Genomic DNA, 26,576 nt, shown 5'->3' on the forward strand with positions numbered 1-26,576 from the left:
TCAATAGGGTCGACAGGAGCAATCGAGTGCGACAAGGTTCGTCGACGGATGTTTGATTCGTCACATAGCCATTCACTGCGTTGGACGCCGCAACGTGTGGTCGGTGAGGGAGGCGCCCGATTTGCGAGACTTTTTGGGCACAAGCCACGAGGATTTAGGTGCTGCTAGCTGCATGGCCCGGGGCTAGCGCAGGCACTAGGCACAACAAAACCCTGGCCCTCGACAAGGCTGTGACGTTCCATCGTGCCATCACAGGCTTGTTTTTTTTTGTCGAGGCAGCTTGCAGTGGTAGTAAAGATGGCTGTGTTACGCAAGCGGGATGCCGTTGTTGAGAAGGCGTGCCACGGGGCCGTTCTCCACTCCGTCGCTCGCTTCTACCCGTCGCTGCCAGGTCTGCTGGTGGCCCAGTGCATCCATCCCTGTTGGGTTTGGTGATGGCGTCGTGGTCCCTAGTTTGCGTAGACTTTTCCAGAATATGAGCGTCGTTTCCTGCTGGCGCCCTGTGCCCACCCAAGAAGCTCAATCATCGCCGCAACGCTGCCACGCCTATTATATACATACACGTGCCAGTCCTCTCGTGTCGCCACCTGTCATCCACGCGAGAGCACAGCAAGGCTCGTGCCCATGACCTCACGCTGACCGAGCAATTTCCTACCTGGGTGCTGTCGACCTCGCACCGCTGTTCTGGCGCGCCTCAGCTAGTGAACGCGACCCCTGCAAGTGACGGCTTTGTTTGCGCATCTGCACGCAAATCCAACCTCACCGCGACCCTAACACGCGCCTTCCTGCTGTTCACCTTATTTTGCACCTATTCTTGCCGCCGACTTCCTCCCGCGGCTTCAACAATCTCTGCTCAATCACCCTCCCACAATCTCACCTGTTCGTGCACATCACCACTGCCTCCCACAGACACATACACATCAGCCTCCTCGCCCGCTTCTGCGACGCGATTGCGTCGAAAATCGCCGAGTAGCAAAATCCACCCTCTTCGTTCGCCAAGATGGCGACCACACATTCGCTTGCGCTGTACGTTACGAAGCAATCCACAACATCTTCCAAGATGGCACATGATCACTCACTAAATACCAATGCAGCTTTTTGCCCTACACCATTGACTTCCAAGACAAGCGCCCCTCGAGCCCGGAGCCGCGCTCGCACAGCCGTAAAAACTCGGCTTTCGATCTCCCTACCCAGACGAGTGCGACGAGCTTGTTGCCTGAGCACACGCCACCGCGCACTCCCGGTATCCATGATACCAACCAATTCTTCGGGCAGTTTGGCGCCGGCTCGGAGGAGCCTAAGCACCACTTCGCCACTCCAGGAAACCCTCGCTCTCTGATGCGCAGCGAGGTGCATCTTCCGGAATGGGGAAAGCAAGCCATCTTCAATCAGCCCGAGTCCAGAGCCGGTCCACTGCCTTCAAACTCGATCCTCGACTTCGCAAGGGCCCACGAGGAAATCCAGCGTCGTCGCCCCAGCAAGGGCTCCCCTCGCTCCCGCCCTCAATCCCGCGCTGGTAGTGGCGACCGTGATTTCGAAAACAAGACCTGGACCGTCGAGCCCGCTGTCCAGGGGAACGGTGGCCTTACCAACGCCGCCCGCGAAGGTTGCGAAGAGTCCCAATCTGATCTCACATGGGTAGGCACCATTGGCTTCCCAACGGACAGCATCCCCCGCTCTCTGAAAGAGGACATTGAGGATACGCTCCACAACGATTACCAGTCTTCTACGGTGTTCGTCAAGGACAAAGACCTTGATGGCCACTACTCCCACTTCTGCAAGACCATCCTCTGGCCCATCTTCCACTACCAGGTACCTGACCATCCCAAGAGCAAAGCTTACGCGGATCACTCCTGGAATTTCTACCACAACGTTAATCAAGCCTTTGCCGACAAGCTTGTGTCTACCTACAAGCGTGGCGATACTATCTGGGTGCATGACTACCACTTGCTTCTCGTGCCTGGGATGATTCGAAAGAAGATCCCAGATGCGAAGATCGGCTTCTTCTTGCATACGGCTTTCCCGTCTTCCGAAGTATTCCGTTGCTTGGCCAAGCGCCGCGAATTGCTAGATGGGATGCTCGGGGCGAACCTCGTCGGTTTTCAGACTGAGGAGTACTCGCAGCACTTCTTGCAGACTTGCAGCCGCATTCTCACGGTCGAGACAACCGCAGAGGGCGTCCAGCTTGAGGATCATTTTGTCAACGTCACTAGCTGTCCGATTGGCATAAACGTCCCCGCCACCAACGAAGCACGCCAGGCGCCGGAGGTTGCCATAAAGGCCGAAGAGTTCCTCAAGCGGTACCATGGGAAGCACCTGATCGTTGCCCGTGACAAGCTTGACAACATCCGTGGTGTTCGTCAGAAACTCTTGGCATACGAACTCTTCCTCAACAAATACCCCGAGTGGCGCGACAAGGTGGTTATGATTCAGGTCGCCACTTCGACCAGTGAACAGTCTGAGCTGCTTGCGACCGTGTCCGACATTGTAACTCGCATCGACTCGGTTCATTCAACCCTGGCTCACCAGCCCCTGGTCTTCCTGAAGCAGGACATCCCCTTTTCGCAATATCTTGCACTTCTCACCATCGCAGATGTCATGATGATCACCCCGTTGCGTGACGGCATGAACCTTACAGCTCATGAGTACATCGTCTGCCAGGACGGGCACGGTGGCCAGAAGAAGCACGGTCCGCTCATTCTCAGTGAATTTACCGGCAGTGCATCCGTGTTTCACAATCATCCGCTTGTGGTCAATCCCTGGGATTATCAGCAACAGGGCGAAGCTATCAAGAAGGCGTTGGAAATGAGCGACGAGGAAAAGGAGAACCGCTGGAACCACCTGTACAACATCGTTCGCCAGCAGACTGGGTCGAAATGGCAGACAAAGCTCACCGAGAGTCTTGACAAGGTCTACGACGAGCGTGGCACTCGCGACGCCGCTGCGATCCCTCGCCTGTCTCTTTCGCAGGTGAGCGACAAATACAAGGAGGCCACACGTCGCCTCTTCATCCTCGACTACGAAGGCACCCTCATCCCGCATCGAACCAACACTGGCGTCCCGCTCTCTTCCCCGAAACGTGTCCTGGACACTCTCAACGAGCTCCTCGCCGACCCGAAGAACGTCGTCTACGTGATGTCCGGCCGCAAGCCCGAGGCCCTCTCCTCCGACTTCCGCACCGTGCCCCAGCTCGGCCTGATCGCGGAGAACGGGTGCTTCATGCGCGCCTTCGGCGCCGACCCGCGCTCCTGGACCGTCTTCCCCGACCGCGACGCCATGAGCGCCTGGAAGGCCGAGGTCAAGAACATCCTGCGCTACTACCAGGAGCGCCTCGAGGGCAGCTACGTCGAGGAGCGCCACTGCTCCATGCTCTTCCGCTTCGATAAGGTCGAGGACAAGGAAGCTGCCGAGCGCACGGCCGGCGAGTGCTCGGATCATATTAATGGCGGCTGCAACAAGATGCGCGTGCGCGCGGTGCCGATTCGCGACGCGGTGCTGATCGAGACGCTGGATTTCAGCAAGGACACGGCTGCCGCGACTGTATTCAAGCAGGAGACTAAGGAGGTCGAGGGGGACGGCGCGAAGCCTCCGGACTTCCTCATGGTCGCCGGCGACGACCGCGAGGACGAGGTCATTTTCCGCTGGGCCAACGATCTCGGCAAGGCTGGCGCTGTGCCCGAGGTCTTCACCGTTTCCGTCGGCAAGAGGAACACGGAGGCCGCGTCGACGCTCACGCAGGGCACTACGGGTCTGCTGTCGGCGCTGGCGCGTCTGGCCAAGATTTCTGCTGAGGCGGCCCCGACTGACTACTTCAACAACAAGATGAAGAGTTGAGTGTGTTCTGGCTCTTTGAAGACGACTACACTGGTTTGCTTTCTGGGCGTTCCTGCATTAGCGTGCGGTTTGCATTTTGCTTCGCGTTTTCGCGCAGCCCTATACCCCCCAGCCCCTTGGCGGCTTGTGCTGGGCCCGCGAGGTTCTGTTTTGCTTTGGTGTTTAGTTCTGGGATGGTGTTGAGAGAGATTTTGGGATTGTTCTGCATTTTTGGGGAGCATGGTAGATTGCTTCACTTGATAGAGAATCAGATTATGTTGATGATTATTTCAGGGATCACTCCTGACTAGGGTGTGTTTCTGTGACTCTGGTGTTGGCGTGATTTCGATCGTTGGGAAGCAAGTAGATGTGCATCATGTCTGAAGATGGCCGGTGCAGCTTGACGTTGTGCGAGTAGACAACAGCATCACAAACCATGAGCTGGGCGACAATGACACAGCGTCAAACCGGCATCCGGTAAGTGTACGCTCGCTATCTTTCTGCTGTGCTGCCTTCAAAACAGTCACATATGCATGTTAAGCAACCGCGCCAGAACCGAGGATGAAGTCGTCAACCCCTCGCTGCGGAATTGCTGAAACGGGCAGGTGTATGCGACATGTGAGCCCATACAACCATTGTACATTTCGTATGACTCCTTTAGCGAACCTCTTCGTACTTAGTTTCCCATAGCGAAACCAAACACATCTCGATCTACAAGGTCTCTCAGTATCAAGTAGTTACTCCACCCCGCTCACAATGTACCTCCGCGCCGTCCACGCAGAGCACTCAATCCCCCTCCTCCGCCACTTCATCCAAGAAAACCCCCTCGGGATCCTGACCACCGCCATCCCGTCTCAAGCCCACCACCTAATCCAATCCAGCCACATCCCCTTCGTCCTCGACGTCTCCGACCCCAACAGCGAAGACGAACTCCCCATCCTCAGAGGCCACATCGCGCGCCAAAACCCGCAGGCCAAAGCCATAATCGAGCACGCCACCGCCAACCCCTCTCCCTTCCCCACTCCGACCTCCACAAGCCACAAACTCCAGCAAGAAATCGCACTCCTCTTCAACGGCCCAGCCCACCACTACATCTCGCCCAAATTCTACGCCGCCACCAAGCCCGCGACCGGCAAAGTCGTCCCCACCTGGAACTACGCCGCGGCCCAAGCGTACGGCGAAGCGACCGTCTATTTCGATTCGCAGAGCCCCGAAACCTCCGCCTTTCTCAGCCGGCAGATCGACGACTTGTCCGCGATGGCGGAGACGCAGATCATGGGCTACGAGGAGCCTTGGCGGGTCGCGGACGCGCCGGAGCGGTACGTTGAGTTGCTGCGGAAGAATATTATCGGGATCGAGGTGAGGGTGACTAGTTTGGGCGGGAAGTTCAAGGTGAGCCAGGAGATGGGGGAGGGGGATCGGAGGGGGGTTGCGGAGGGGTTGGAGGCGTTGGGGTCGGCGGAGGGAGGGTATGTGGCGGGGTTGGTGAGGGAGAGGGGTGGGTTGGGTGAGGTCGAGGGGCCCAAGTAGGTTCCACGAGGTGGTAATTTGTGTCCAAACGATGATATAGTGCTAGATGTGTCGGCAACTTTGGTGCCGAAATGTTTCCTTCGTCGGCGTTTTCGTGCGAGCGGTCATCCCAAAACGGCGCGGATCGAAAACATCGCCTGCGGTGAAAGACCACGTTCCGCTTTTGGTCCGTCATTCGTGAATCTACGCTGCTGGGTTCAGGCGAAGAACATTTAGTTGTTCATTTACTTCACATTCTGCTGAAAGCCGTTTATGGATCCATATGCTGTTTAGAAGGTTCTGTTTCCCCCAGCTTGTTGCGAGTACTATATCATCTTTTTAGTTCCGTTCTTGCATTCTCCATGTTGGCAGCTACAATATCCGCAGTCGAGCTTGAGTTCGTCCGTAGAATGCGGTCCTCGTCATCGTAGTCACCAGGGAATGTTCGTTTAGAAGGGCTGTGTTCCTCAGGGGTCCAGTCTCCTCGATTCCGTTCAGTATCGTTGTTGCTTTTAGGCGCCCCGCTGGCGTTCGCGCTGGACTTTTCCCGATCGTTGCTGATCGTCATACGGCCCAATCCATCTCGCACATTCCAGTTCTCACCAGAGGAGCCCATGTGACCCGAACGTTTTTTGACTGTCCGATCCCACGCCCGCCCAAAGAAGCTCTTCAAGGCGGGCAAACTTCCTACAATGACGCTCATGCTGCCTTCCACCAGACCCCAGACCGCCAGCCCGACGGGGTCAGAGCGAGCTCTTGACACGATTTGCGTGAGCCTAATCAATGCGCAAACGATGACGATGCCGCCGACGCTGAATATGCCGATCAAGGCGACTTTTTGAGCCCTGGTGACGTGAAGCAGGGTCAAGAGCTTGATCGGTAGGGCCATGATCATCAGATCGGTCAGAACGTCCACGGCTGTGGTGTAGCTGATTGAGATGACGCTGCCTTCGATGTCGATGGGCTTGGAGCACTGGCCTGAGGTCGATTAGCTTGACGATTAAAATGGAGTCTTCCATGTTTAAGCAACATACCAAATTGAAAGTATGTACTAGGCGGGTGACAAGTCCACACAGATGTGATCCAGCATCCAACGTATGCGAGCCCAGTAAAGATCGCAACCGCCCACCAGAGTTTGCGATACATTGCCAGTCCGTTGAACAAGCGATAGTAAAGAGCCAGGAAGCTGTACTTTACACACCACGTGATCGTCCAGAACAAGACAATAATCACGAACTGGTAGCGGACGTATATGTTGCCTTGTGCAAACATCGCCTCCCCGCCAGGCTTCAGTCCACTCGATGCCTCCACCAAGTAATACAAAGAGTGTGCCTGTAGCGTTTGGAGGATGGCATTTGCAAACAGGAAGCCAAACGCCGACAACAACCAGTAGTCGTCTGCGTAGAACCGGCGGCTTTCAGTCAACCGCACGTAGCATCTCAGCAGCGTAAAGCAGCATCCAAGTGCGACTCCGCTCCATGCGACGGCGATGAGACCTTGCTCTGACAAGCCTCGAGCCGCGCCTTGAAGGCGAGCTTCGATGATCAAATCGTCCTCCGAGGACATCGATGCGACCTCGGGCTTCGCAGAGTTTCAAAATTCTAATTTCTTGTCGCTCAATGAAAAACACATGTCATCCAGTGCAAGTGTCGATGTTGCCGGAACGAACTTCAAGACGCAGCTGCCATTGGGAAAAGCCTCGCCGAGAAAGACGTTTCGTCTCCACAAGAACCGATGTCTGGCTCTAGTAAGACAATGTTTGGCAGCATGTCGGAACTCACCGGTTACAGCGTGGTGTGACCCTTTGCACTCGTGTGATTCTTCGCAACTCACAGGCCTGGCCGCCCTCGGTACCATGACGGCGGAGCTTCGCATGCGGAATGCTCCATCACGCAAGGTACCGGCAGCGGTTTCCTCGCCCCGGTTGCTAGTGCTTGCGTACGATCGGCATGCAGCATATCATCCCTTGCTTCACTTATGACCCCTTTGGTGTCCATGAGTGGCTGTGCGCAGAACGCCGCTTGTTCCGGTCAGTGACCAGTGACCACCACCGAATTAATCACATCGGTGGTCTTTCCTCAGTGAGCTGCTGTCTGGCCACCACGTGAGACGATTGGAGCAGTCGTGGTCCGGACGGTCGCGACGGTCGCGACCGTTGGAAAGCAACAATTGACAGACACGGACGGATCGCCTCGCTCAGCGGGGCGGGGCGGGTCGCGGGTCGTTGACTGAGCTCCACTTCATCTCGCTTCAGTCCCTGTCAATAACACCAGAATGCTAACTGCCAATGCCAGACACGGCTTAACAAACCGACTATGGCATACTGCTGTGAAGCGCTTAGTCCCGAATAAAGTGCGAAATGATACCTGAAGCGACCCAGCGAAAGAAGAATATGAGGAAGGGAAAACCACGAAGGTCGACGACTTGAGTAGCTAAACACAATTGATCCTTACGGATAATCCGGTTGAGACCCTGTGTCGATCTAATGCTGGCTAAGGCGAGTCTAGTGGTGGGTGTGGCACTGCTTGAATCCTACGGCAATGCAAGAGCTCATTCTTCGCCGCTAAAGCAAAGATGACAAAACGGACAGTGCGGACGCACTACTCTGTTTGACAGACATCCGGCATCTGCGAAACAACCTGTTTGTGAACAACCTGGCCGATCATCCTCTATTCGGCATGAGACACAGCTTCTTGCTGGCGGCTTTGACCGCTTCCTGCTATGCAGTCGCTGCTGAGTCGGAAAGGCAATGCCGATGTGTACGTATGTGACACGAGGGGTAATAGGAGAAATTGCTGACTGCTATTGCTAGGCTCCAAGCGATCAGTGTTGGCCATCGAGGCAAGACTGGGGATCGCTCAATTCGACCGTCAACGGCCAGTTGATCTCCACCGAGCCTCTAGCCATTGCATGCTACGCAGGCCCTGAGCAAGACACTGATGAGTGCCAAAATGTCGACGAAAGCTGGAGCAATGCAGTCTTTCAGTCCGGGGACCCGATTGGGCTGAGCTACCCTGTCAACATTACATGTCCGCCGGTAAATGCTACAGCGGGTGAACAGCCTGGATCATGCTCTTTGGGCAAACAGCCGCTGTATGCAGTCAATGCTACCAGTGAAGGCCACATCATTGCTGCCGTGAATTTTGCAAGGAGTCGCAACATCAGGATCGTCATCAAGGAAACCGGCCATGACATATTGGGCAGATCTGAGGGAGGCGCAAGTCTTCTCATCTGGACTCGCTATCTCCGCAACGGCGTCGAGTTTATTGAGAATTATCAGTCGCCTTGCAGTGAGAGTTGCAACGCGAGGTCTTGGTCAGGCGCCGCGATCCATATCGATGGCGGCTACACTTGGGCGGACGTCTACCCTGTAGCGAAGCAAAATGGCAGAGTCGTCGTAGGCGGAGGGACTCCTTCTGTCTCAAGCACCGGCGGCTGGATGCAGGGAGGAGGGCATGGGCCTGCGTCTCGTCAATTTGGCCTTGGGGCAGATCAAGTCCTAAGCGCTAGGATCGTGCTTGCGGACGGCTGTATCATCACAGCGTCGCCTTGCGAGAACCAAGACGTCTATTTCGCCATCCGTGGCGGAGGTCCAGGCACATATGGAGTAGTCCTCTCCACGGTGATCAAAGCTTGGCCCAACGTCGATGTTCAGGTCCAGAGTTTGGCCATTGCCCCCTTGTCGAACAATAGCGCGCTACTGGATGCCATTGCCACGCTCTACTCAGCCTACCCTGGCCTGAATGATGCTGGCTATGCTGGGTACGGAACTTGGAGTATCGCGTCTCCAACGCCGATTTTTGGTAACTTCACTGCCGCTTATGTGCATGGATTCTACACCTTCAACCAGACGATCGAAGACGGTCAGAATGCTTTTGCTCCAACGCTAGAGAAACTCCTTCCAGCGAACGGAACCAGTCTGTTCGTCTCTGTCTCTTACAACTCCTTTGACGACTACTGGTCTTTTTACGAGGACGTCGCACGTGCCGAGCCTCCAGTCGGGACGTCTTCAGCTCTCGGCTCACGCCTGTTTTCTCGAAGTAGCGTACAGAACGATACTGCTGGTCTCAGGAGCATGGTAGAGACAGTAGCTGGTGCTCAGAATGAATCGACAAGCAACAACTTCGAGCTCGTCTCCGGAGGCCGAGTTTTCGAAGACGCGTCAGATCTTTACTCAGGCCTGAATCCAGCGTGGCGGAAAAGCTACTTCAGCAACATTGTCGCGCGCGGCTGGGCTCCGGGATCTCCGGAAAATGTGAAGTCTGCAGTCAGACGCGACATTACGTACAACAAGGTCGCTGCCATGGAGCAACAGGCGCCTGACACCGGCGTGTATATGAACGAGGCTGACAGGCTTGATCCAAACTGGCAGCGTAATTTTTATGGCGACCATTACGATCGTTTGCTGGAGATCAAGCGAAGGCGCGATCCGGGCGGTGTCTTCTACTGTCCCACATGTGTGGGCAGCGCTGAATGGGAAGAGGATGATGAGGGTAGATTGTGTCGAGTGTTGTAGGTCCAGGCATTGTTGCACTTTCGAATGCAGATGAATCGTTCCTCAGGATTCATGATCAGTATAGAATAACGAGCTTTCCCTTTTTTCTCGAAGGACAATCGAGGCACAGCCGCGTTGAACAATATTATTGATGCACTCGTCAATCATGACGCGCCTGGTGGGGGGCCGGCTCGGATGCGGGGATGGCATAGATTAGACTTTGGTGACACAAAAGCACCCACCAACAGCCGAGACAGTACTCCTGCAGCAATTGGGGGGCTGTCTTCTTCAACAAATACAGACAATTTTTAGCATTTTCTGGAGACCTCGCACTTTCCAAGGATCCCCGTCAAAGTACTTGCAATAAGTCCATTGACTTTTGATCAGCATCGTTTGCTTAGTAAACGATCAACCGCCTGGTGGGTCTACCCTGCCAATGCCGATCAACAATAGTCTAAATACTCCGGCGCGAACACCGAGCTGATATCTAACATAGGCTTTCAACAACAACAAGTCTCCGAAGCTTCGAGCGTTCTTCTCCCATTTCACCAGCAACAAACAGCATCATCCACCATGGCGACCTGGGAAACTCGCGCGTGGACCTACAGAGGCGGTGGATATCCCTCAGGTCTGAAGCCGGCCACCATCGAGGTTCCACGAGGGTGCGAGCTCAAAGGTCTCTGGTCCACACCGCACATGCTCGTCAACATTCAGTCTTGCGCTCTGAACCCCGTCGACATTCAAATGATCAACGCTCTTAGCTCGCTTGTCCCACTCAAATCATACCAGACGGAGAAGGGCACGGTGTGCGATTTCAGCGCGAAAGTCAGCGCAGGAGGCCGGACGGGATTCCTGAAAGATGATGAGATATTTGGGTTGACCTTGAAACCTTTCAAGTATGGTCAAGGTGCCCTTGCGGAGATGGCGGAGCTGGACATGTCGAATACGGTCGCGGTCAAGAAGCCTGCGGACTGGAGCTGGGCAAAGGCCGCAGCCATTCCTCTGGTTTGGCTGACGGCAAGGACGTGTATCGCAAATGTGGAAGACTACATTGAAGGTTCTCCTGGGAAGAGGGTTGCGGTGCTCGGTGGCTCTTCGGCAACGGGCATGTACACGATCATGCTGGCGAAGAAGCGGGGCTGGAAGGTGATCACGACTTCGTCGGCGAAGAACAAGGATTTTGTCACGTCGACGCTGGGAGCCGACGAGCACGTGGACTATACCTCGGTCAAAAGCGTGCGCTCGGCAATTCAGGCGTTTGAGCCTGACGCGGTCATCGACTGCGTCGGCGGCACAGAGTGCATCGGGCTGCCCTCAAGCAAGCGCTATGTCACGATCGTCGGCGATAAGACTAGTCGCACGCAGATGGGCGGTCCGGCCACATACTACAACTTGCTATCCTGGCACACGCCATTCCAGTGGTTGCGATGGGCGCGTGGTCAGGCAGGTCTGGGTGAAAGCTACGATGTGGTGATTCTGGAGATGAAGAAGGAGTGGCTGGAGGAGGCGAAAGAGACCCTGGTCCCTGAACAGATTTATATCGACAGCGAGTATGCTTTCGACGACGCATTGAAGGCGTTTGAGAGGCTCAATACTGGCAGAGCGAGGGGCAAGGTTGTGATTAACGTGAGATGAGCTTTCCTTTGTTATCGAGCAATGATTGTGGGATATAGATGGAGCCGAGTTGTTAGCGTCTACTTACTTCGAAACACCGGATGATGACTATTTGGTGCCAAACGCATCTTTACGAGTGTTTCCTTTTTTTGTACGGTACTGTATAGTTAGTAGTATCACAGCAGTAAGCGCTGACGACACTTATCTCTGTGATCCACCGGCTCCACGCCGTCAGCTGTTAACGGCAAGATACCCGAAACGGCTGAGACCCAATTAGGAAGTCGCGAAAGGTGACCTCGATCTACAACACGACAACTCAGGCCTCCTTCCAAGGCAAGACACGTACCTTGGTCAGGTGGACTGCGGGCGTATTGTTGTCTATGCCAACTGACTAGTTACGTGCAAGGTTCTTGTCTCGTGACTATACGGCGACTTTACAGAGCAGCTGACCCTCGTCACCGTCCTGGCTTGTCTCGGCTCAAAGTCCAGCCACGAACACGTCAAACTTCGAATTACTGCCCTCCGCAGATTCGACACCGTCTGCGACAGAAGCAAAGATGGCAGGCCTACTGGAGCGGACTGAAGACAGCCCGCCTGAGTCACCAAGAGCGAGGCCAATGCCTTCCTCTTCATTGCGCGCTGGATCTACCCTGTCCGGCTCTCCCTCTAGGGCAGTTTCAACAGCGCGCCTTGCAGCGTCGCCTGGATCACCTTCTGCGCGTGGACAAATACCGATCGCGAACAATACCGACGCCGAGAGCGATGCACCACTTGCGGGTGCATCAGGCACGTCTGTTCCCGGACCGGGCCCTTCGTCCTTGTCGCAAGCTCTGAGAGGCTCAATGGGACGTTCACCTCCTAGGTTCGCCAACGCTTCTCAGGCAGACTCATTTCGACAGAGCAGCCCTGGCCGTCGGCCGCAGGCGGGAGACGTTGGACAGCTAAGCGGGAGCCCTAGACCATCTGAAGATTTGGAAGTGCTGAGGAGACATTTGGTGGGAGGAAGAGGCTCGCAGCCAAGCTCTTTCAGAACGAACAACGGCTTTCCCATGGGCAAGGATCCAGAACAGCCTGGCGCGGACGAAGCAGACTTCTCGAGCTTGCAGCTGCAGGGCGGTGACACTACGCGACACATCTATCGCTACGCCGAGAAGAAAGAGAAGGAGCAAGCCGAGGCGGAGGATCGCGAGGCTGGCCGCATGAGGAGGAGTATGAGTGTATATCTGCCGAGGGGTGAAGATCAGGACGACGAGATATCGAACATCCAGGTCCCCGGCGGATTCAGAAGGAATCACCTGAAACGTGCGGCCGGCTCGCCCGCCCCGTCGAGCATCAACCCACGCCGACAGGAATACGGCACACTGGTCGGCGAAGAGCAGGTGAAGCCTGCGCAACCGAAGTTTCTCACCAACAACTTCATCGAGTTTCTTACGTTGTATGGCCACTTTGCTGGTGAAGAGTTGGATGAGGACGACGAGGTCCTGGGACCTGACGAATACTTCTCTTCTGATGCGTATGACGATGCCACGACCGAAGGCGAGGACCGCCGATCAGAGGATGGCTGGGGTGAGGACTCTGCTCTGCTCACGCCTGGCAAGCGCAAGCGCAAGAGAAAGACCAGAGAGACCGGCAAGGGCTCACCTATGGGCGCTGCTATGCTTCTCTTGAAGTCCTTCGTTGGAACTGGTGTTCTCTTCCTGCCACGTGCATACCTCAACGGTGGCATGGTATTCTCCAACGTGGTCCTCCTCTTGATCGCTATCTTCTCGTACTACTGCTTTATCCTTCTCGTCTCTACGAGGCTGAAGGTCAAGGCTTCCTTCGGCGATATGGGTGGTCTGATTTACGGCAAGCACTTCCGGAACATGATCAACTTCTCGCTCGTCATATCACAAATCGGCTTTTCGAGTGCATACATCGTCTTCGTTGGCGAGAACCTGCAAGCTTTCATCGAAGCCGTCTCGCATTGCAAGACATCCATCGACATCAAGTGGGTGATTCTGATGCAGATGATGATATTCTTGCCACTATCTCTTTACCGCAACATCAACAACATCCAGAAGATGGCTCTTGCCGCTGACTTGTTCATCCTTCTCGGTCTGGTGTACATCTACTTCTACGATATCAAGACTATCGCGCACCAAGGCGGTATCAGCGATGTTGAGAGCTTCAACCCGAAGGACTGGACGCTCTTCATTGGAACTGCTATCTTCACGTTCGAGGGTATTGGCCTCATCATCCCTATCCAAGGTGGCATGAAGGACCCTGGCAAGTTCCCTACAGTGCTTGCTAGCGTCATGGTCATTGTTTCTGTCTGCATGATCAGCATCGGAACTCTCTCCTACGCCGCATTTGGCAGCCACACGAAGACTGTCGTCCTCTCGAACATGGGCCAGGACAACAAGTTTGTAAACGGCGTGCAATTCATCTACTCCGTCGCCATTCTACTTTCAACACCGCTGCAGATTTACCCCGCCATTGAGATCACGAGCCAGCAGCTTTTCAGCCGTACAGGAAAGTACAACCCCTGGATCAAGTGGAAGAAGAACGTCTTCCGCTTTTTCATGGTCATGCTGTGTGCCATGATCGCTTGGCTCGGTGCCAACGACCTTGACAAGTTCGTTTCCATCGTTGGATCTTTCGCTTGTATCCCTCTTGTTTACATTTACCCTGTGAGTCCTCCTTGGATTTGTTGAAACTCGCACAAGACTGACCCACGCCTTTTAGCCCCTCATGCACTACCGCGCCGTCGCAACTCGTCCGTGGCAGCGTGTCACCGACATCATCCTCGTGATCGTCGGCTTCATCGCCATGGCTTACACGACCGGCATCACCGCCATCAGCTGGGCTCAAGGCTCGCAGGCTAAGCCGCCAGGCTACTGCGACAAGCTGAAAACCCCGCTCTGATGAGCGCAACGAACTGCACGTGTGTACTCGTACGATTACTAGACTACAATGAGATTCTGTGTAAGGATGGGATAAAGTCAGGGATATCGAAATAGATGCGTCGCTCTCGCTGGGAGCGTAACTAGATTGTTTCTCAACGGATCCTGGGATTGGCAGTGAGCAGTGGTGTTCGCAGCATCCTGACGTGAGATCTGTGCCTGAGGTTAGCCAATCCTTATTTTGACTTCACTCTGTTCAGACCACTTGACCTTTGCCCCATACTGTGCATCACGAATGGCTCTTGTCAGTCTACTGAGGCAATTGTTGTCTGTTGTTTGTGGTTCAGACACTTGTCTGTTGTTTGTGATTCAGATGCTTCCGTCAAATCTGGCTGTCCTCTTCGACGGCCGCGAAACTACAGCACCAGCATTGACGAGTTGTCCCCATTGTAACATGACCAATTGACTTCTCACGAATGCACCAATCACTACTCATCAACGACTGCAAAGACATAGCACAACATTCTTCTGGCGGTTACCCGTCGGGATGCGGCCCAAGGCCCGACAACAGCCGAAGTCGGATCCCCAGACTCCCTGCAGCAACAACAAGCTCGCTCTCCACCTCCACAGTGCGTTTGAACGAGCGATGTCTGACGGCATTACTACTACTTTTCGATGGCACAGACAGTGCTACGAGATTTACAGAATTCAAGGGATGACAATACAAGCAATTATCGGAGGTTGGGCAGTCAAGGAAGTAGAGAGCCCCGTCATTCGCTAAAAAGATCTCGATCACAGCGACGCCGGGTTAGAGAAGTTCTGCACCCTCAACGATTCTATACAAATAGCTGAACAAATTCTTTCGACTGCTTCATCGCAAAGAAATAAGATGTTCGTCGCATCTTGCGTAGAACGTCGAAGCTGCGCTCTGCGTTTAGTTGGCGTGTCACCACGACAGCAATAAAAAGTGGGGCCATATCATCAAGCGGGCATTGTTAAGTGAAGACGGGTCAAAATCGCTCGATGCAACAACGAATATGCCGGCTTATCGGCTTAGTAGAGTCTCAAGACGTCGCTATCAATCCATTACAAATGACTTACCGACTTTGGAATGCAAGACCCGGTGTTGCCAGCTGACTCTCTACTCCACGATTTTGGCCGGAATCCATACCGGCCAGGCAAATGAGAAGACGCGAAAAATCCCACCACACAATCCACAAGGCCGCAATCAATTCCGGCCTCTCTGGTATATCAGCGCGAATTCTTCAGGTCGATTCCGTCGTTCTTTGTCCACACAATCCATCACAGCTTGTTCGCGGGCCCAAACAATCGACGTTTGTTGTCCAGAGCACGTGACTTGGCCAAAGCGGACCCACTTCCATAATACTCTCCCTTGCCTCGTCTTCTATCCTTTACTTGCCTTGATCGATCATGGCTGCCGTCGACCACAGCAATGTCGCATGCATGCAACATATCGAGGCCGACCCAGCTACGCTGCCGAGGTCCCTCGACCCCTTCACGGTCACCATCCACAATGGGTTCATGCCGTTGCAGACACCCCAGACCTCCCTGCCCAAGGCCTTCGACCCTCTGATCCGCTTGTCGGAGCGCATGGCCATCGTCAAGGAAGATGGCAGCCCGGGCCTGCTCGCTTCGTACCAGTTGGGTCCCACCATCGACTTGAGCGATGCGTTGCCGGACTTGACGGACGAGATCGACAAGTGTGTCACGCCGGACGGCAAGCCGGACTTGGTTGCTGTCACGGCCATCTTCCGCGACTATTCATTCCTCGCTTCGGCTTATTTGCTCGAGCCGTGTTGGGAGCGTTGGAGCAAAGACTCCCAGCAGGGTTACGGCCTGGGCAGACAAAGGCTGCCCCGGAACCTCGCTGGACCGCTGGTCAGAGCCGGAAAGCTGTAAGTCCTCTCACTCACCTCCTCAACCTCAATCGACCGAACCCGACACTAACGCCCACCAGCATCAACATGCCCCCCTTCATGTCCTACGTCGCGTACTCGACCTACAACTACCGCTTCGCCAACCCCTCCGTCGGCACCTCCACGTACGAAAACCTCCGCCTCGTGCGCGCCTTCGAGCACGGCCTCGACCCCGCGTCCTCCGAAGCCGGCTTCGTCCTCACGCACGTCGACATGGTCAAGCACACGCCGTCGCTGATCCGCGGCGCCGTCTCCGCCCTCGACAGCATCTCCGCGCGCGCGCCCGCGCCCGACGTCAGCGCCGCCCTCCACACCATGCTGTCCGCGATGGCCCGCATCGAGAGCGCCATGGAAGCGATGTGGGCGCACTCGCGGCCCAAGGACTACATCTCGTACCGCACGTTCATCTTCGGCATCACGAACCAGAGCATGTTCCCGTCCGGCGTCGTGTACGAGGGCGAGAACGGCGGCGACCCCATGTCGTTCCGCGGCGAGTCCGGCGCCAACGACTCCATCGTCCCGCTGCTCGACAACCTCCTGCAGATCCCCATGCCGGCCAACCCGCTGACGAGCATCCTGAAGGACTTCCGGAGCTACCGGCCGAAGCCGCACAGGGAGTTCTTGGAGTACGTCAAGGAGCGCGCGGACGCGGTGGGCGTGCGGGAGTACTGCGTGAAGGACGCCGGGACGGCGGTGCTGTATCTGAGGCTGCTGGAGCACGTGCGGAGCTTTAGGTGGAGGCACTGGCTGTTTGCGCGCGAGTATATCATTCGCAGGACGAGCCACCCGACGGCTACGGGCGGGAGCCCGATTGTTACTTGGCTGCCGAATCAGCTGTTTGCGGTTATGGATTTGATGTGTGAGGTTTGGGCGGGGCTGAATGAGAGTGAGAGAGTGGGCGCTGGGAAGGCGGTCAATGAGATGATGGAGAATGTGGAGGACCAGAGGGAGAAGCTTGATAGAGAGGTCGAGAGGTGGTGCAAGGAGCGTGGGGTTGAGTCGTCGAGGAAGTAGAGTAGACTCGTCTTGCAGTGTTCATTACCTGTTTTCGAATTCTTGCATCATCCCGGACATGACCCTCGGGGATGCCTTCAAGACAGCCGTCGATAGCTGCTCAGGAATCATTTTTGTCGCGGGGAATCGCACTTCTGCCGCGAACGCCAGAGGACCTGTCCTCCAGAAAGTGAAGAACGTACTGGACGCGGCGAAGAGGGAAGGCAAGATGTACAGATTCGTTTACTGCACTCCTGGCTGCGGTGCTGTTGCAACAGTTTGATTCTGGTATTTCAGCGATTGACGACTTCCATTAGCTCCGCGTGTTGACTTCACGTGTCGAATCGATTAGAACGAACATCCAGCACAGCTCCACGCAAGCTCCCTGTCGGCCCAAGATCCTCCGAGCTGAACGCAACAACCTCGTCCCGAACGTCTGTAGGGCGTGTGTGTCGTACTCCAAACTCGGTGCCCGCAGACATCTGCAGCCCTCGTGTCCAGCGGCGCATTTAGCCTTCGACAGGCTGGCGGCCTTACGCCATTTCCGAGGAATCCGGGAACCATGCAGCAGCGGCAGTCGAGCGTGAAGAAAAAAGATGCGCAATCGAAGTCGTAATGCAATTAATCTGGAGGCACAAGGGCTCAGCCTTACCCTCGCGTGTCGGTATTACTTTTGATTAGGGCCCCGCGACGCGAGCCCTCGTCAGGACTCGCGACTTGAAACACTGTTCGTCTGCTGAAGACGAACGAACGTCGCAGCATTTTCCACGCCCCGGAAATGCAGTCTCTTGGATCGTGAAGCTTTCACCGGCACGCGTCATCCCCTCACCTAGCGGAGAGGAAGATGGTGCCACACGCAGTAGAGTTCCTGCCGGGATGGCGGTGCCTGACTGATTATGATTGCCATGCCTTGCTCCTCCCCCATGGAGTCCCGTCCTCGCGTGCTGCAATCAATCGCGATTAATCGCCCCGAGGTTCCCCGTCCGAGGTTCTAGAAAAGGCAAGCCGCCAAGCCGGGCCTGAAACGCGGCTCGCGCGCTTGCCCTCGTCGCCCCAACAAGTCGCAGGGCAGGGCGGCGTGCAGGCCCTGGCCGTTCTGGGCCCTTCGGCAATCGTGATCGACCGCGCAGTGTCGTCGCTATCACCTATCGCGTTATCAGAGTCTGCGCGAACGCGTGCTCCCCCAGAGACATCGTTTGGCTTTCACCCGTACCGAGCTCTCGCAGCTCTCGCTGCTGGCCCCTATATCCGCGTGGCTTATTGCGATTGCGAGAGAGCTGCCAAGTTGGCTCGGGACCCGACCGAGCGAGTCACAGCGCTCGGATTCGAGCAAAAACTCAATGGTGCTGAGGGGGTGCGCTGCTTGAAACGAGAAGGATTCACGTGGGATTGCCCGCGCCCGGATGCGTGAACAAAGTCTCGACTGGCGGCCACGAGCCGGAGACCGGCAAGCCAAGGCCTGAACGTTACGTGAAATGGGGGCCCATCAAGGTGGCCAGGGCTTCCCAGAGCCAGCGCCCGGCGCTCAGAGCGGCCAAGGCAGGGATGGGACAGGCACCGCGCGGAGCTTTGCTTGGCCGATGATGCGGTCAGAGGCGCTGTCGCGGGCGCGCGGGTGGCTGCTTATTGTGGCTGGATGGTGAGGTCACGGGCGTCGCGAGGCGTCACGGATGTTGATGGAGCCGTGCTGCGTTTCATGGGTTGGGTTGGGAGAGGAGGGGCGCGAGGGAGCATTGGGAGCAGTGCGAGCAGTAGCAAGCTGGCCGGGTATACCTCAGGCGTGATGATATTGCGCGTGTGTCAGGTGAGTGGACGGCCGAGGGCTGGACTTTGCAACGGCCAGGTGAGCGTGGGGGCGCGGACGAGGGCTGCGCTGGCCGGTGTGGGATGGGTGCCTCCTGGTGTGCGTGTGCGTGTGTCGATGAGATAGATACGTACATACCTCGCACTACGCGCACTACCTCACGGTACTATTGCTGCTAGAGGGGACAGACAGGACCAGACTGGCGGCGCATCCGTGCGGCTGGCGCGGCGATGCACCTTACTGGTGATGGATAGACTGCCTTACCACTGCTGGGCGTTTGTCAGCGCGTGAGGCCTCTTTTCCGAGTAGCGTGGCCTGGTGAGCGTTGCCGATGGCCTGGAAGCTCCGTGGGTGGAGACGACTCCGCCGGGCGAGGCCTGCAGCGGGTGATGCCTGAGGCGTGTGGGGGCAGGACTGGTCTCGTCGTCGTCGATGATGCACTGCACCGGCAGCAGCACTGCTGCAGTGTGGTCGATGTGTGTAGGCGACTTATACTAGGTAGCATGGACATACCAAGTCGGCGGAGACGCGCCCCCTCCGCCGGCAGGGGTCTCGTGGGCGTGCTTTATGGTGAGGCAAGGCATGGCAGCGACGGCCAGGCTGCCAGGCTGCCAGGCTCTCAGGCTGCCAGGGTCACCGCTGAGATCTGGGCTGGACACGGCTGCGCTATGCCCCCGTCGATCGCGGCGCGTCTAGACCGTCTGCCAGCTGCCTCTAAGCTCCTCCACACCCGCCCGTTCCAGCTCTGAGGGCAGCCACGCACTCACTCCACGCCTGTCGCCCTCGCACTGCCTGCCTCTCACGCTCTCTCACCTGCCCCTCCCGCCGCGGCTCTGCACGCTCCCTCTAGTCTCCCGTCCACTGCCGTTTGCGCGCCCTCTGCCTCTGTCCAGTCCGCGCCCAGTCTGCCCGCCGTCCACCACAATACCACCTGCGCCAGCGCACGGTGTCCGCGCCGCCGGATGTAACGGCGCCCTGCATCCTCCCTCCGCGTCTGTCTCTGCCTTTGCCTTCGCCTCTGCCCGCCTGTGCCCGCCAAACACTCTCCGCGACGCCTGGCGCCACTTATCCCTCCGACCCCACCAGCCTGACATCGCCTTTGTTTGCGCCTTCGCCCTCCGTCTGCCGCCTCACTGACTCTGTCGACGACAATGGCCTGCCCTGTGGAGGGCTAGACCGCGACTGCTCAAACACCCGGATCGCCCGTTGTGCTTCCAGGCCAAGGCATTCCGGGGCCTCTGCTCCTTGCACCCGAAACCAGGAACCGCCAGGCGGGACGGCCGCGACCTGCTCTGATGACTTCCTCCATCACCCTCACGCGCACCGCAGGCACACCCACCTATCGAGGCGCCGAAAGCGCCCCAATCGCCGCCGCCATGGAGCGCCGAAATATCTGCTTCCCACGGCCCGGCACCAAAACCATTCTGGAGAAGGGCTCGCAGGGCTTCCGGGACGAGCTGCGACGGCTGTACGCGACAGACGAGAACGACGCACTGGAGAAACTCATCGAACTAAAACAGCACCTTCGCACGCTTCCGAGCGACGACTTCTGGTCAGCCGCCACGGAAGGACTCTCAAATCTTCTGGGCGCCGAAATCACTTTTGTCATGAAGCGAATGCTTGTCGACGACCACGACTCGGCGGTCGAAATGCCGCCGCTCGGAGAGACTGGATCCTGCTTGATGGCTGCTGCTTTGCATTACTGCACATTGGATGGCTCCAAGCATACAGTAAAAGAGACTAAATTCCACGCTTACGGCTGCCCCTGCGCGTACATGCGCCACGACAAGGTCTTCCTCATCCCCGAAGCACTCAACGAGTTCATCACCGACAACCCGAACGAAATGCCATTTCCGGCCGAGGCCTACATCGCGGTCCCGCTTTTCATCGAGGGAAAATGCGTTGCTCACTTCGGCGCTATGTGGTCAAAACCAGGCGCCGCAAAGCGGACTCTTTCCTGGGCTTTCATCGAAATGATGATGCACTCAATGGAGGACATGATGGTGCAGCGATTACAGGAAGGCTCGAATTTTGTCCGCCCCCCTCCACCATCCGAGAAGCCAGCAGTCATCCCTCACGACGCCGTCACAAAAGCTCAGTCATTACGGCCTTACGCTGGAAGTTTATCGCACGAGCTCAGAACGCCCATGCAAGGCGTCGTCGGAATGCTGGATGTCATGTACGCCACCGTGCGGGAAGCAGTCAACTCACAATCGGACCCCCATTTACGGCAGGTTTTTGCCAACCTTCAGGAAAATATCGAAGTGGTCCAGGACAGCTCGAGGAGAGCTGTCGAGGCCGCCGACAACGTTGTTCACGCTTACGACATGGACATGAGCGTGCCGGATGCACCCGCAGACCTTCCCACGGACGACATGGCTGAGACAGTATCACCTTTTGAATTGCGTTCGGAGGACAGACGGCCTGAGATTCTGGTAGCCGGCAGCAATCTACCTTTAGCGAGACCCAACAAACGAAGACGAGACGACAACAGGCAAACGAACAACGCAAGCCCACCCAAAGTTGCACGGTTAGAGGAGGCAGCTTCAATGTGGGAACGTGGTGCGGAGCCTAGCCGGGAAATGAAACAGGGCGTGCACGAAGCCGAAGAGGTGCAAGCTCAGGCACAGCCGAACGTGGCACCCGCGTATCAGGCGGTTCAGGAGATTGTGTATCCGAACAGAGTGGTTGCGCCTGGACTGCGACACGCGCACATTCGGGAGGTCTTGCAATATGTTATCAACGAAGGACTGAAAGTTGGTGGAAGACCCGACTCGGCGATGGCCCAGGAAACCGACTTTGGCGAAATCATCGAGGTGCGAACGAGAGGCTCCGACGGGACCGCGAGCAGGAAAATCATCGAGTGGAATGTGGACCCCAACCTTCCAGAGACGGTGTTTGTCGACGAGAAAGACCTCAGCAAATTGGTGTCGTGCGTTTTTCTGAACGCCATCAAATTTACGGATCAGCACGACGGCCACGTTGGATTGCACGCCAGGATGAGCTCGAAAGGAAAGTACGTTTCTATCAGGGTTACAGACAACGGTCCCGGAATTCCAGCGGCATTCCTCCCGAGACTCTTCAAGGCTTTTTCTCAGCAGAACGGATCACTCACACGATCGAGCGAGGGTCTGGGTTTGGGTCTCATGGTGGCGAAGGGAATTGCGAGGAAGCTTGGTGGCGATTTGATGTGCATTCGGGCGGACACGGGAAGGCAGAATCATGGCAGCGAGTTCGAGATCAGGATCCCTCTCAACCCGGGCGAGATCGTCAGCAGGCCGGTATCGCCCTTTGGATCTCCTTTGCCGCGCCGCGCCAACCTCGCAAACGTTGTGGCCAATTCGGATGTCCCCGTAAACCCGTTACTGCCACCACCTCGCACCAGCAGCCCTTGGAGAACTTTCGATGCTCTACAGCAGGTAGTTTCTGAGGACACGCATGGCTGCTCTTCCATGGTCAACTCATCGCCTTCTTCTACGCCATCTCCTAAGACTTACCCAACACTACTTCCGACACCACAACTTCTCTCGCAGAGCTCCCGAAGTTCCACATCGCCACCATTCACACCTCATCAGGCCGCCGCCGCCGCCGCCAAACGCCGGCCTCGCATCCGCAAGTCTGTCTCGAATCCGGAAATCGACATCAACCTTGCCACCAAGTACCCGCTCACTTTCCTCGTGGCCGAAGACAACAAGATAAACCGCAAGCTCCTCGTCAGCATGCTTTCCAAATTCGGCTACCGCACCATCTTCGAGGCCCACGACGGCGCCGAGGCCGTGCGCCAGATGTCCCTTCCCCGATCTCACAAGGACAAAATCGACGTCGTCCTGATGGACCTCTGGATGCCTCTCATGGACGGCTACGAAGCCACCGAGCGCATCCTCGACATGCACCACAAGAACCAGGGCGGCATCAACGGCGCCGCCGCCCACGGACCCACCGTTCTGGCTGTGACTGCGGACGTGACGGATGGCGCTCTCGAGCGCGCGGCCAGGGTGGGCATGAAGGGCTTCATGACGAAGCCGTACAAGTTGATGGATTTGCAGCGTTTGATCACGGAGTATTGCACCCGCAGCCAGGCTTGAGCTGGGGGTTTCGTAGATTTACCGCATCGGAATTACTTAATGGGGGGAAATTTTCTGATCTTGGGACGAGGATGACTTTTATTATACCAACACAGTTTTTCTGGCAAAGATGGGGCCTGCCGGAATGGGATGGGATGGGATGGATGGATACACGATTGGCAAAACGATACCACTACGCCCAAACGCGCGACGTTTGGGCGATATGCATGCACATGAGATGTTTACCTATTTAATACACACATTCTTCTCGTGTCGATACAGCTGTGGCGTCTCACTTCTCCCAATTGCACATGCTCCTCCGCGCTCATCATGATCATCGTCATCCCGGTAAGGCTGCCAACGTCAGCGCTGATCTCACGCGACACGCGCAGCGCAGCCAGGCCAAACTTCGGTCCCGGACCCTGGAAAGTCGGACGTAACACCAGCGCAGGCAGGAGGTTTCCAAGTACCCTCTCAACCTCCCAATCCCCAATGCGCCTCTTCTCCTAATAATAATAATCCACCGCCCACCCACACTCGCTCCAAACGCCCCTCACAACCAACATGGAGTCCGACGTCCAAGACACCCCCGCAGCAGAACACTACCTCAACCGCCTCCTCCCGCTCCCCTACCGCATCGCAACCCTCATCGTCCTCGGTACCTCCCTCCCTCCCTCCCCCCCAAAACCAACCCAGCTAACACCCACCAATAGGTTTCTGGCTCTACCCCCGCACCCTCACCCTCCTAACCTCGCCCCCAACCTCCATCGACCTCCCCTCCCTCCTCCGCCTCCCCGCCTCGCAAACCACAGCCCGCAGCGCAACCCGCCTCGCCGCGACTCTCACCGCGCCCCTCCTCCTCTCCCTCGCCCTGCACGCGCTCCGCCCCTCCCCCTGGCTCCCGACAACCTACCTCCTCTTCATCCCGCTCGCGCTGCTGGCGCCGACGGCCGCGCTGTCGCGGCGCGGGCGCGGCAGGTTTCTCAGCACGCTGAGGAGAGTCAGCGTGGGCGGGCTGGCGGGCGAGGCGGAGGGCCGGTTCGCGGACGTGCTGGTTGCGGATGTGTGGACGAGCTATGCGAAGCCTGGGGCGGACTTGTGGGTTGTCGGGTGTGGGGTTTTCAAAGGGGGGTTTGGGGGAGGCGCGGGGGAGGGGAGGGTGGATAGGGCTTGTGGCGGGTTGTGGGTTGTTCCTGTGCTGGTTGGGGTGCCGTTTTTGTGAGTGGTTTCCTTGATTTGGAGGGGGGTTGGGAGGCATTGGGGGGAATTGAATGGGGTGGGATGCGAGAAGCGTTGGCTTGGGGGGATTGGGAACGGGAGGGGAGGCATTGGCTTGGGATTCGTGGTCTTTGTGGTTGGTTGGTCGGTTGAAAGGCCTATTTACTGACTCTACGTCCTCTTTCCCAGAATCCGCTTCCGACAATGCATCATCGAGGCCCTGCGCGCGCGCGACCACGGCAAGACCGGCTTCCAGCACATGGCCAACGCGCTCAAGTACGCGACCGCCTTCCCCGTCCTGATCGTGTCGGCGCTCAAGCGCGAGAGCCACCCGGACCGCATGTGGGCCAGCGAGACGGGCCTGTCGCGCCTGTGGGTGCTCGCCGTCTTCACCAACTCGCTCTACAGCTTCTACTGGGACGTCACGAAGGACTGGGACCTGACGCTGTTCTGCTCCGCCGCGGAGCGCAACGCGCCGGATCAGCCGTGGGGGTTGCGCAGGCAGAGGGTCTTCCAGCCGGATGTGCTGTATTATGCCGCGATTGTGGTCGATCTGCTGCTGCGGTGCACGTGGAGCCTGAAGCTGAGCGTGCATCTGTACCACCTTAATGATCTGGAGGGCGGGATTTTCATCATCGAGCTGCTGGAGATCCTGCGCAGGTGGATGTGGGTTTTCTTGCGCGTAGAGACGGAGTGGGTCAGGCAGCGCGGCGCCGTGACGCTGGACAGCGTGCCGCTGATCGATACCAATGGCCCGCACGCGAAGATAGACGACGACTGAGCCCGCGGCGGCTCATGTTTGTCCATAATAGACCAAAGAAAGACACCTGTTAGACATCCGGTTTTCTTTCCTCTCAGCTGTTTGCTCTCTCCTCCGCGTCCCTGGCCTTCTTCTCTTTCGCGTCGAAGATCTTCCGCACGTTGCTCTCGCCGGCAATCCACTTCTCCATCTCTGCGTCCAGCTTGCCCAGATCTTCTTTCTTCGCGTTGGTCTCTTTCAGCAACGCCTCTTTCCGCTTCTGCAACACCTGCCGCTGCTCCTCCAACTGCTGACGCGCAGCGTGCTCGTCCTGAATCCGCGCAATGGTCAAGTCGTGCTCGTCGCTGTCCGCATGCTCCGGGTGCGCAACGAGGAACTCCTCCGTGGACGTGAGCGGGAGATTCGTGTAAATGTGGCTATTCACGTCGCGTTAGCATCCCGCCTTCCACAAAAACTCTAGCAAACAAAGACAACTCACTCGTACTCCTCGCACCCCGTGATCTCCCCGCGCAGGTGCCGCTGCTCGTAGTACAAGTTCTGCAGCTGCAGGTGCAGCGCGTCGATCTCCTGCCGCGCCTCGCCCGTCTCTTGCTTCGTGCTGCGCACGCCCAGCACGGCGCGCCGGTTCAGCCCGCGCAGCTGCGCTAGGTGCGTCTCGAGCTTCCTCTGCTGTACTGAGAGAGCGAGTTGTTGGCTGGTGGGGTCGGGGTCGGAGTCAGCGGCGTGGTGCGCGTCGAGGAGGTCGAGGATGGCGAGGGATTGTGTGCGGGCTAGGTCCGCGGCTGCGAGGACGGATTGGAGGGAGGGGTCGGTTACGAGGGGTGCTGCGGCGGCCATTTTCGGTTTGGTGGTGGAGTTGTTGTTCGGTTGGTGAGGGGTCTGGAGGCTTGGGTTGCTGCACGAGTGGAGAGCGTCTGCGAGAGATCGATCGGGCGAGCTGCGGTCCGACCGACGGAGCACGGACGGGCTGGCGAGTGAAGTTCGGCTGCACGAGTCGGGCGGCGTGGTGAGTGAGGTTCAGTAGTTCAGTCCAGTTCAGTAGTGCAGTGCAGCATGCAGGGCTCGGGCAGCTCGGCACGCGCAGGCCAAGGCCAATGATTCTTCCGGCGCCGAGAAGGCGAACCTGAACTGTCAGGCCGTAGGGCTGGCGCGAGTGGCTCCAGTGGCTCCCTGCGCTTTTCGCGCCCGATCGCCTCAGCACGGCAAGCGAACCACGAGCCCAGCGAACCCCACCCACGCCCATTCTCCACTGCCCGACACCTGCTGGCGAGCCGCCCTCTCATTTGCGCGCCGCCCCTCTGCCTTTTGCACAATCGTCATGTACATATCGCCGCTCTGCCCCCCAACCGCCTCACTTCCTCACCCACGCTGACACTCCTTCGACCCTGCCTGCTGATTGTTCCGTGCCCTGGCCTCTCGAGACTCGTCCAACTTCGCCACAGCACCCATCCCATTGCATCCCTAGCCGACCGCCGGCTCATTCG

The 26,576-nt window shown here is 57.2% G+C and overlaps 10 protein-coding genes across 10 annotated transcripts; 8 read left to right on the top strand and 2 right to left on the bottom strand.

The window, feature by feature from the left end:
* The first annotated feature begins 573 nt into the window (after positions 1-573).
* Positions 574-4,101, top strand: WHR41_03056 (uncharacterized protein). Its single transcript, XM_069371662.1, has 2 exons — positions 574-1,026; positions 1,095-4,101. The coding sequence occupies exons 1-2, from the start codon at positions 1,001-1,003 to the stop codon at positions 3,832-3,834; spliced, it is 2,766 nt and encodes a 921-aa protein (XP_069231654.1). The 5' UTR covers positions 574-1,000; the 3' UTR covers positions 3,835-4,101.
* Positions 4,102-4,569: 468 nt separating this feature from the next.
* Positions 4,570-5,343, top strand: WHR41_03057 (uncharacterized protein; the record flags this gene model as incomplete). Its single annotated transcript, XM_069371663.1, has 1 exon — positions 4,570-5,343. The coding sequence occupies one exon, from the start codon at positions 4,570-4,572 to the stop codon at positions 5,341-5,343; it is 774 nt and encodes a 257-aa protein (XP_069231655.1).
* Positions 5,344-5,653: 310 nt separating this feature from the next.
* WHR41_03058 (uncharacterized protein) lies at positions 5,654-7,006 on the bottom strand (the record flags this gene model as incomplete). Its single annotated transcript, XM_069371664.1, has 2 exons — positions 6,357-7,006; positions 5,654-6,300 (listed from the first exon to the last, which is right to left on the bottom strand). The coding sequence occupies exons 1-2, from the start codon at positions 6,886-6,888 to the stop codon at positions 5,654-5,656; spliced, it is 1,179 nt and encodes a 392-aa protein (XP_069231646.1). The 5' UTR covers positions 6,889-7,006.
* A 660-nt stretch (positions 7,007-7,666) lies between these two features.
* Positions 7,667-9,887, top strand: WHR41_03059 (uncharacterized protein). The gene is made up of 3 exons (XM_069371665.1): positions 7,667-7,831; positions 7,892-8,081; positions 8,135-9,887. Exons 2-3 carry the CDS (start codon positions 8,001-8,003, stop codon positions 9,836-9,838), a joined length of 1,785 nt encoding a protein of 594 aa, XP_069231647.1. The 5' UTR covers positions 7,667-7,831; positions 7,892-8,000; the 3' UTR covers positions 9,839-9,887.
* Positions 9,888-10,390: 503 nt separating this feature from the next.
* WHR41_03060 (uncharacterized protein) lies at positions 10,391-11,452 on the top strand (the record flags this gene model as incomplete). The annotated part of the gene is made up of 1 exon (XM_069371666.1): positions 10,391-11,452. The coding sequence occupies one exon, from the start codon at positions 10,391-10,393 to the stop codon at positions 11,450-11,452; it is 1,062 nt and encodes a 353-aa protein (XP_069231472.1).
* Positions 11,453-11,748: 296 nt separating this feature from the next.
* WHR41_03061 (uncharacterized protein) lies at positions 11,749-14,580 on the top strand. Its single transcript, XM_069371667.1, has 2 exons — positions 11,749-14,103; positions 14,159-14,580. The coding sequence occupies exons 1-2, from the start codon at positions 11,989-11,991 to the stop codon at positions 14,336-14,338; spliced, it is 2,295 nt and encodes a 764-aa protein (XP_069231471.1). The 5' UTR covers positions 11,749-11,988; the 3' UTR covers positions 14,339-14,580.
* A 1,003-nt stretch (positions 14,581-15,583) lies between these two features.
* On the top strand, positions 15,584-17,557 carry WHR41_03062 (uncharacterized protein). The gene is made up of 2 exons (XM_069371668.1): positions 15,584-16,232; positions 16,295-17,557. The coding sequence occupies exons 1-2, from the start codon at positions 15,748-15,750 to the stop codon at positions 17,265-17,267; spliced, it is 1,458 nt and encodes a 485-aa protein (XP_069231474.1). The 5' UTR covers positions 15,584-15,747; the 3' UTR covers positions 17,268-17,557.
* Positions 17,558-20,426: 2,869 nt separating this feature from the next.
* Positions 20,427-23,135, top strand: WHR41_03063 (uncharacterized protein; the record flags this gene model as incomplete). The annotated part of the gene is made up of 1 exon (XM_069371669.1): positions 20,427-23,135. The coding sequence occupies one exon, from the start codon at positions 20,427-20,429 to the stop codon at positions 23,133-23,135; it is 2,709 nt and encodes a 902-aa protein (XP_069231473.1).
* A 469-nt stretch (positions 23,136-23,604) lies between these two features.
* WHR41_03064 (uncharacterized protein) lies at positions 23,605-25,173 on the top strand. Its single transcript, XM_069371670.1, has 3 exons — positions 23,605-23,772; positions 23,828-24,332; positions 24,522-25,173. Exons 1-3 carry the CDS (start codon positions 23,679-23,681, stop codon positions 25,111-25,113), a joined length of 1,191 nt encoding a protein of 396 aa, XP_069231468.1. The 5' UTR covers positions 23,605-23,678; the 3' UTR covers positions 25,114-25,173.
* On the bottom strand, positions 24,461-25,929 carry WHR41_03065 (uncharacterized protein; the record flags this gene model as incomplete). The annotated part of the gene is made up of 2 exons (XM_069371671.1): positions 24,461-25,508; positions 25,571-25,929. The coding sequence occupies 2 exons, from the start codon at positions 25,927-25,929 to the stop codon at positions 25,187-25,189; spliced, it is 681 nt and encodes a 226-aa protein (XP_069231467.1). The 3' UTR covers positions 24,461-25,186.
* Between the last annotated feature and the right edge of the window lie 647 nt (positions 25,930-26,576).

The sequence above is a fragment of the Cladosporium halotolerans genome (assembly GCF_011745625.1).
Source record: "Cladosporium halotolerans strain TM138-S3 chromosome Unknown Sca7, whole genome shotgun sequence".
NCBI classification, from domain to species: Eukaryota; Fungi; Ascomycota; class Dothideomycetes; order Cladosporiales; family Cladosporiaceae; genus Cladosporium; species Cladosporium halotolerans.

Excerpts from the sequence above, each read along its gene's own strand:
- WHR41_03061 (XM_069371667.1), top strand. The coding sequence starts at position 11,989 with ATGGCAGGCCTACTGGAGCGGACTGAAGACAGCCCGCCTGAGTCACCA. Across the intron at positions 14,104-14,158 it reads CTCTTGTTTACATTTACCCT|CCCCTCATGCACTACCGCGC; the intron begins GTGAGTCCTCCT and ends CACGCCTTTTAG.
- WHR41_03056 (XM_069371662.1), top strand. The coding sequence starts at position 1,001 with ATGGCGACCACACATTCGCTTGCGCT. Across the intron at positions 1,027-1,094 it reads ACCACACATTCGCTTGCGCT|CTTTTTGCCCTACACCATTG; the intron begins GTACGTTACGAA and ends ATACCAATGCAG.
- WHR41_03064 (XM_069371670.1), top strand. The coding sequence starts at position 23,679 with ATGGAGTCCGACGTCCAAGACACCCCCGCAGCAGAACACTACCTCAAC. Across the intron at positions 23,773-23,827 it reads CGCAACCCTCATCGTCCTCG|GTTTCTGGCTCTACCCCCGC; the intron begins GTACCTCCCTCC and ends ACCCACCAATAG. Across the intron at positions 24,333-24,521 it reads CTGGTTGGGGTGCCGTTTTT|AATCCGCTTCCGACAATGCA; the intron begins GTGAGTGGTTTC and ends CCTCTTTCCCAG.
- WHR41_03059 (XM_069371665.1), top strand. The coding sequence starts at position 8,001 with ATGAGACACAGCTTCTTGCTGGCGGCTTTGACCGCTTCCTGCTATGCA. Across the intron at positions 8,082-8,134 it reads CGGAAAGGCAATGCCGATGT|GCTCCAAGCGATCAGTGTTG; the intron begins GTACGTATGTGA and ends TGCTATTGCTAG.
- WHR41_03062 (XM_069371668.1), top strand. The coding sequence starts at position 15,748 with ATGGCTGCCGTCGACCACAGCAATGTCGCATGCATGCAACATATCGAG. Across the intron at positions 16,233-16,294 it reads CTGGTCAGAGCCGGAAAGCT|CATCAACATGCCCCCCTTCA; the intron begins GTAAGTCCTCTC and ends AACGCCCACCAG.